Here is a 7,988-nt window from a genome sequence, read left to right as displayed (position 1 = left end):
GTTTCATTAGGTCGGCTTTCCTTTGCTGTGTGCTTAGGGTAAGCTATATGGACTTATTGACTTGGGCTTAAGGATACAAGCTTCAGAGCCTATCCTTAAGTCGACTTTCTTTTTTCTATGTGCATAAAGTAAGCTATATGGAAAATAATTTTTGGCAACTAATGATGGTGTACCAGAAAAGGGTTTAAACTATGATTTTCAAAAAGTTAAACTCTTTTACGAATTTGTTAGATTACTGGACTATGATTTGTACCTATTGTGATTTTATGGAAATGTTGGGACACACTGAACCTAGCTCACCTTTTGAAAATGTTTTCCCCTTTCAGATACTGTTGGTTAGATACCTTGGTTCGAGCACTTGGAGGATCAACATATCTCTTGAAGTAAATCAGATTGTAATGTTTTGATCTGGCAAGTTGACTTTATTTTGGTGACATGGACCTTATTTTAAAAATATCGGATTTTATAATGATAACTCTTTTGCTAATACTGCTCGGTTTATTGTGATTTTGAATTTGAAGACATGTTTTAAATTAAATTATTATTTATTTGTACTATATTTACGAGTTGGATTTTGATAGTATAATTTGTTTATAATTTCATGTTATTTATAATGTGATTTTATATTGATGGAATAACGGTTGCGAAAAATGTCTTTAATAATCATAATGTGATCCACTAGACTTAGTCGAAACGCATAGGCCGGGTCTAGGGGGTTACAGTGAGTGAAAAAATATAGAGTATTTTTTATGCTTACACGACAGTTTAATAATTAATAAAAATGCCAGGTCACCACAATATTGGAGAAGAATGGTGGAGTGACAAAAAAGATTTAATGTCCAAAGTTGAGTGAGTAAGTTAAAAGATTTAGATTTTAATGAGTCAAATAAGAATGATAAGATAATTGAATGACGAATAGTGTAGTTTACCCTATATGAAAGCCATAAAGAAATGAATAAATAATCCCCTTAGGGTTTCACTTGGTGTATATCTTTGAGATCTTGCGAAATCTTTTCTCCTCGCCTATCAAATATGATGCAGCAACCACCACCAGGAGGTTTAGGTCCGCCGCCTTCCATGACAAACGATCCGTCTCAAACCCAGCAGTACCAGCAACAACCGCAGTCGCAGCCGTGGATGATGATGCCTCAACAACAGCAGCCCGGTCAGCCGGTTGCTCCACCTGCGGGTTGGAATCCGCAACCGGTTCCTCCGCCCTCTCAGATGCAACAGTACACCGACGGTTCCCCAGCTACCGGATCCGGCGAAATTCGGTCTCTCTGGATCGGTGATCTTCAGCCATGGATGGATGAGAATTACCTCATCAGCATCTTCGCTCAAACAGGAGAGGTAATTAGATTAGAAAAAAATATTATTACTTTTTATGTTGAGAATCATGATTAAAAGGGGAAAAATATATTGTAGTCTAATAATATCTCCGGCAGAGTTGATATCGTTCTTTTTTCATAATTAAAAAAGTATTATCACTTTCTGTATGTAAATGAATTTATGTTTCTTTTGCTTTTAAGGTAATAATTACTGTCAATTAAACAACGTTTAATCTTTTGGATTGTTTTAGGTGGTTTCAACTAAGGTGATTAGGAATAAGCAAACGAGTCTGCCAGAGGGATACGGGTTTATCGAGTTCGTGTCTCATGCAGCAGCTGAGAGGGTTTTGCAGTCGTATAATGGGTTGCCAATGCCAAGTGCTGAGCAGAATTTTAGGATGAACTGGGCTGCACTAGGATATGGAGATAAGAGGCAAGAAGAGGGTCCTGAATACACAATCTTCGTTGGGGATTTAGCTGCAGATGTTTCTGATTACATGTTACAAGAGACTTTTAAGTCTGTTTACCCATCTGTTAAGGGTGCCAAAGTGGTTACTGATAGGACTACGGGCCGGTCTAAAGGTTATGGCTTTGTGAAGTTTGGTGATGAAAGTGAGCAGATTCGTGCCATGACTGAAATGAATGGGATGTATTGTTCTACCAGGGCAATGCGCATTGGACCGGCTGCTAGTAAGAAGCCTTTCACTGATCAGCAGTATCCGAAAGGTAGACTCTTGTGGTTTAAGTTATACTTTATCTTGGTTTCCTTATGAAGTTTGCTTGGTTGAGTATAGTATTTATTTTCCATGCTTTGCGCCCAAGTACTTTGACTTGACAAGTTGAATGCTAGTTGGTGATTGTGTTCTTCTTTATTGGTTTTAATTTTCTGAGGTGGATCTGTTACAGTCTTCTTAAAATTCAAATTCTTTCAGTTACGACCTGAAGATTGGCGGAATTTATACAAAGTCATTTCCTTCCAGTCTGCCTTTGTAAACCTGTCACTTTTAATTATATTAAAAGTTAAAACATGCAAAAACTTATATAAAACTCATGTTTTCTTAAAGCAGGACATCAAGAGGCTCTCATTTTGAGGGGCCTGGAACTGATACAGCTGAAATGATTCCACTTTAATCCGTGGCCTCATTTTAGGTCAGTTACTTTGTTTATGTCGGATGCTTCATTTTTCTCGTGGCAATATTTGAGCTACGTTTGGAAATTTCTTTTCCAGTTCCATTTTAAGTATTCCAATCAATTTCAATTTGTTCCTTTTTTCCAACATGTTTCCTTTAAATCTTTATTTACTTTACAAGTCCAGAAATTTTGTTTTTAGTCGTTCTGGATCAGTTCCCTTTCAGTACTTGCATGCATTTACGCACTCCATTTTTTGTCCTTTAGATTCAAGCTTCAACACTAAAAAGTAGGTGAAGCAGCTATGGTGAAATTTATATGCATGTTTTACACCATTCTGTTAATGAACCTTGGTTCTATTTTCGTTCTATCGCTTTTGAAATCTTTTCTTCTTTTTAAAATATAATATCTGCGTATTCTTGATTCTATGATCCGTTGCACATGAGGAAAAACTGAGTCCGGAAAGACACCTGGAACTTGTAGCTAAAAGCATTTCCAGTTGAAGAATTCAAGTTTAGCTTCAATGGAAGTAGATCACTTGGCCTTCTTTATTGTTGTAGCGAAAATAATGAATATCTGGTTGCAGATGAATATAACCTTATTTATCTTGCATTTTGAAGACTTTTCTTTTTCTACTTTTCATTTGAGGTTGCAAGTCGCTTCATGTTAAAAAGAATTTCCTTAGTTTTCCAAAAAACATGTGCTTTGTCTTGTCTGAGAATTTATGCTATCACTCAAAATTCATAATTTGTTTAGAAGGTAGGTTCTTTCTACTCGTAAGTAATATTTGAAGTTGAACATGTGAATTATTCAATTGAAGGATCAGCAACTCCCTCTGTCCTCTTCCCCTTCCCCTTCCAAAAAAATTGTGAATGAAAAAAAGAAGGAAATATTTCATGTCAAGTGAGGACAAAAAGATGAGATACCCTTTTCATCCTATTCAAGGTGTTAGTGTTCTGAAAGAACCCTTACTGATTCCCTTAGTTTAGTGTAATCAGTAATGAATGGTTTCTTGGAGTTATTTAATCTGATACTGCTGACTTTGCCTGGTAGAGGGAAGCCTCGATTTAACCCAAAAGATTCTTATGATTGCTTTTGTTTCAGTGATATATAGATGGTGATTGTACACTTTTGTTCTTTCCATGCCATGGAAGAAATTATTTTTAGCTGCTTATTTTGAATTGTGTTGTTATATTTGTGTATGTGAGGTTAATGCTTTGTTTTTTTTTAAACAATTTTCAATTCGAGTTTAGAGATGTAAGAATGCTATAGCTGGAAATTTATTAGGTGTTTGTGAATAGGTTTGTAGCTTTCATTGTTACATGGAAATATTTACTTTTAGAAGATGTACTGTATTAGTTTCAAATATTTTGTAACAAAATGAAAACCTTAATATCAGGGATAGCACACGTGTGGCTTTTCCTGTTGTTTTTATCTCTTATTATCATCTATTCCTACAGTAGTTTACATGTATTTGTAATTTGCAGCTTCTTACCAGAATACCCAAGGAAATCCTGGCGAGAGTGATCCGAATAATACCACAGTGGGTAGCTTTGTCTTTTGTATTAACATACTTAATTTCATGGTATGGCCAACTGACCCTCATACAAGCTTAAATGCAGATATTTGTCGGTGGCTTGGATCCCAGTGTTTCCGAAGACCAACTAAAACAAATATTTAGCCAGCTTGGTGAGGTAGTTCATGTAAAAATTCCTGCTAACAAGCATTGTGGTTTCGTTCAGTATGCTAACAGGTAACATTTTTCATGTTTCTTTTGGCACATGAAAAATTATTGCATCGTATTAACACATTCTGCAATTTAATGCACTTCAGGACCAGCGCTGAACAAGCATTATCGGTTTTGAACGGTACTGTTTTAGGAGGAAGAAATGTTAGGCTTTCATGGGGACGTAGTCCCTCAAGCAAACAGGTATTGTTTTTAAAGGCATTGTATTCTGTATTTAGACATACATTTCTGTAAAAACTAAGAGGGATTGTATTGGAATTTCAGGCCCAAACTGATCAGGCTCAATGGAACAGTGGATACTATGGATATCCTCAAGGATATGAAGCATATGGATATGCACCTCCTCCCCAAGATCCTAACATGTACTACGGCGGCTATCCCGGATATGGCAATTACCAGCAGCCAGGGGCTTACCAACAACCACCACAGGTAAAAGTAATTCTAAAGCAAAAGTATTTGCAAGCTTGCCGAATTTCATCTTTAACTCTGTTACTTATGGCTGCTCTCTTGTTTGACGATGCATGTGTTCATGCTGAATGTTTTCTTTTGTATTCTGCAGTAAGCTGCGGCCGCTGTACTGCTGCTCGAAACTCGGTTTAGGTGTTGGATTGATCCTAGACATGTTTCATTGATTGCTGTACAATTTGTGGGTTTGGGTTCCGGAGAGGTTCCATGTTTCTTCATCATCCGTTTTCATGGCTTCACTTTTCCCGGCTTCTTTTGTTTAGCGCCCCCCTTAACTTTTGAATCAGACTCTTGCTTTTCAATGGCTATCAACTTCTGATTAAGCTCGTATTATTTGTCGATTTACTTTAGCTACTCGGTATAACATTGGTACATGTGTCGATTTCGTATTCAGTGAACCGTTTCAAGTTTATCGTATTTTAAAATATTTTTTTATAAATATTATTCATTGAATTACTACTTTTGGCATAATTAGGACAATTTAAACGTTATGTATAATTTTAAAAAATTAAAACAAATCAAAACCAAAACTGATAGTTTAATTACTAAACACTTAATTTACCCAAAGAAAAAATAGAAACAAGATTTTGATTGGGCTTTGCAATAGCATATATGATAAGGAAACTTAAATAAATCCCAGCCTTAGCCTAGCTCCTATTTCACATGGGTACTGGCAGGTTAGCCCATTCCCAACCAAACCTTAGCCATGGCTTCACAATTGCCTTCAAAGAATGCTACAATATGCTAATGGATTTAATATGTTTCATTGCTCTTTAGGTATTGCCTTTAATTATATTATACATACATCACTGATTTTGATGCTCTTGGTTTGTCCCCTAAAGACCCATTGCTTACATTGTTGTAGTCATTAACCATTTGCCTAAAAAGCTAACGTGATTAGGCATTTTATGACTTAAATAAGATTACCCTTTCGATGAATAAGGACAAACAACATTATTGATGATGAAAAATAAACACTAACATAAAATTAAATTTCATAAGCCTTGCTAAGTTGCATATGAAGATTTAAATTTTATTAACTCAAATATATATTGTATTTAATACATTGATTTCATCAACCTAGAAGGAATCTTATGCATGTCTGAGTGTTGGAAGGTGGAAACAATTTATAGTCTCATTTATTGTGGACACCTAAACAAGAATCAATGGGGACTAATAAATTTGTTCCAAATCCAAAATGTATTAGGTGTAACTTCAATTTTGAAAGGATTTTGGAATTCAAATCTTGATATACGCAATTAAAAGATTACTTGTACTAATTTGATTTTAAATATATTATAAATATTTATATTTTTTAGACAAAAAGGTAACTTTTACCCTTATAGTATACCTAATTTATTGCTTTCATTTCTATCGTATTTTTACATCAATTTAGCCCTCGAAGTTGTTCAATTGCATCATTCTATACCTTACCCCTAAATTATAAAATTAAACCCTAAATCATAACCCCATAACCTCTAAACCATAAACCTTAAATTCTAAATCCTAACTTAGGCTTTATAATTTAGGATTTTAAGTTTGAAGTAGAGTATAAAATGATGCAATTAAACAACTTTAAGGACTAAATTGATGAGAAAATACGATATGGACAAAAATGATAAATTGAATATACTACATGGGCAAAGTTGCCCCTTAGTTTATTTTTTTTAAATAAATTAAGCTGAATCGTACCTCTTACCATCAATGTTCGAGATTTGTGGATTTTTTTCCTTAATATTATATCAAATATTATGTAATCATATAAATATAAAGTTTACATGATGATGATGATGATTAGAGATCTATTCTTTTCCTTTGCAGCAGTCCCACACTGACCATATTATTCATTGGGACAGTGAATTACTAAACATGTAAGCCACATATATCAATGGGGCAACTATTCATGGACCCTCTTCATCCTTGGTGCATTTATTTATAAATATTAAAAGATCATTTTCACATTAATTGTCTATTTTAAGATTTTTCTTCTTATTGGCTAAGAAAATCATATGTAACATATTGGTCCTAATGGCTTGTTTGGTACAAACTTCAACCTATAATTAAAGACAGCAAATGAAAGAGATGTGAAACAACATGGTTCCCCATCAAGATCATTTTTGAAGAAAAATAAATTGAATTTTCATCTATCTTAGTACCAACCTAAAAATTTTAAGGGTAAATTGTGTATTTAGTATCCAAACTATCAGTTTTGATCCGTTTTAGTACTTAAACTTTCATTTTTTTTAAATCATGCTTAACATTTAGTTTTTTGTTTCATTTTAGTACATCGTCGTTAAAAACTTAACATGTTCATTACCTAAACTATCAGTTTTGGCCCGTTTTAGTACCTAAATTTTCATTTTTTTTCAAAACTTAATGTTAAATTTTGAACAAATTACAAAAATGAAACAAAATTAAATGTTATGTATGGTTTTAAAAAATATTAAAAGTTTAGGTACTAAAATGAATCAAAACTAATAGTTTAGATACTAAATGCATAATTTACCCAATGTTTGAACGTATAATATTCTTTAATTATTTTATTAAATTTAATTCCATTAAAAATCAAATACCCAATAATTGTTTCATTGAATTTAATTTTAATCTTTTAGATTATACAGAAAAACGTAAGACTAAATATACTTAAATAGTTAAAAACCTAACAAAGAAATTATATAATAATTTCTTTTGCTAAAAAACCCTAATGACTACTCTCTTTGAAGACGACGCCTCCACTCCACGTAGCCCAAGGAAGCAACGACGAATTGGTGATGATCCTCCTAAACGTGGGGATCGATAGTGCGACTACCAAAGCGATTAACTTAGGTCATGCTCTTTCTTACAAAGACTCCCTCTTGAAGGAAAATCCTTCAATCCCTAACGAAGATGATGAGATTATGGATGAAGAAGACATTGATCTTGAGGAAGACGATGTCGTAAGGAGTACTTCTGACGGTCTGTTGACTATCACTTTCTCTTCTAGAGTTCTGTCCTTGGTCGAAAAACCGTTGTGGTTAAGTTGACGCAAGATTGGTTACACAACTCTGAGAAATAAGATCTATGATTTATGGAAGCCGTCACAACCGATAAAGCTTATGGACATCGAAAATGATTATTTCCTCGCTACCTTCAGAATCCATTCATATTATCTTAAGGGTCTTTCAGAAGGTCCGTGGACAGTGTTTGGTCATTATCTCACAGTGGATCTATGGACTCCAGATTTTTTTCTCCTCTGATCCTTACCCGAAGACTGTCATGGCATGGATAAGATTGACTGGCCTCTCGGTCACCCTCTATAAACGAAGCATTATCACGGAAAT

The 7,988-nt window shown here is 34.2% G+C and overlaps 1 protein-coding gene across 4 annotated transcripts; it reads left to right on the top strand.

Moving 5' to 3' along the window:
• Positions 1-994: 994 nt before the first annotated feature.
• Positions 995-4,996, top strand: LOC120209506 (polyadenylate-binding protein RBP45C-like). Of its 4 annotated transcripts, XM_039208504.1 has the most exons (7): positions 999-1,350; positions 1,580-2,054; positions 3,944-3,999; positions 4,079-4,209; positions 4,290-4,386; positions 4,468-4,632; positions 4,763-4,996. In XM_039208504.1, exons 1-7 carry the CDS (start codon positions 1,033-1,035, stop codon positions 4,763-4,765), a joined length of 1,245 nt encoding a protein of 414 aa, XP_039064435.1. In that variant the 5' UTR covers positions 999-1,032; the 3' UTR covers positions 4,766-4,996. The 4 variants fall into 4 exon arrangements, 3 of the variants coding, with proteins under 3 accessions (XP_039064445.1, XP_039064438.1, XP_039064435.1); XR_005524405.1 differs by lacking the exons at positions 4,290-4,386; positions 4,468-4,632; positions 4,763-4,996 and adding an exon at positions 2,396-2,477 and having other exon boundaries at positions 995-1,350; positions 4,079-4,160; XM_039208514.1 differs by lacking the exons at positions 3,944-3,999; positions 4,079-4,209; positions 4,290-4,386; positions 4,468-4,632; positions 4,763-4,996 and adding exons at positions 2,396-2,477; positions 2,940-3,309 and having other exon boundaries at positions 995-1,350.
• The last annotated feature ends 2,992 nt before the right edge of the window (positions 4,997-7,988 follow it).

This window comes from Hibiscus syriacus, unplaced genomic scaffold (assembly GCF_006381635.1).
Source record: "Hibiscus syriacus cultivar Baekdansim isolate YM2019G1 unplaced genomic scaffold, ASM638163v2 tig00000656_pilon, whole genome shotgun sequence".
Lineage (NCBI taxonomy): Eukaryota > Viridiplantae > Streptophyta > Magnoliopsida > Malvales > Malvaceae > Hibiscus > Hibiscus syriacus.
This window is presented reverse-complemented; position numbering and strand designations above follow the sequence as displayed.

What these genes read in the sequence shown, in the direction of transcription:
- LOC120209506 (XM_039208504.1), top strand. Translation starts at nt 1,033, where the DNA reads ATGATGCAGCAACCACCACCAGGAGGTTTAGGTCCGCCGCCTTCCATG. An exon ending in TGATCAGCAGTATCCGAAAG is followed by an intron (nt 2,055 to 3,943) that starts GTAGACTCTTGT and finishes TGTAATTTGCAG; the next exon opens with CTTCTTACCAGAATACCCAA. An exon ending in GTAGTCCCTCAAGCAAACAG is followed by an intron (nt 4,387 to 4,467) that starts GTATTGTTTTTA and finishes TTGGAATTTCAG; the next exon opens with GCCCAAACTGATCAGGCTCA.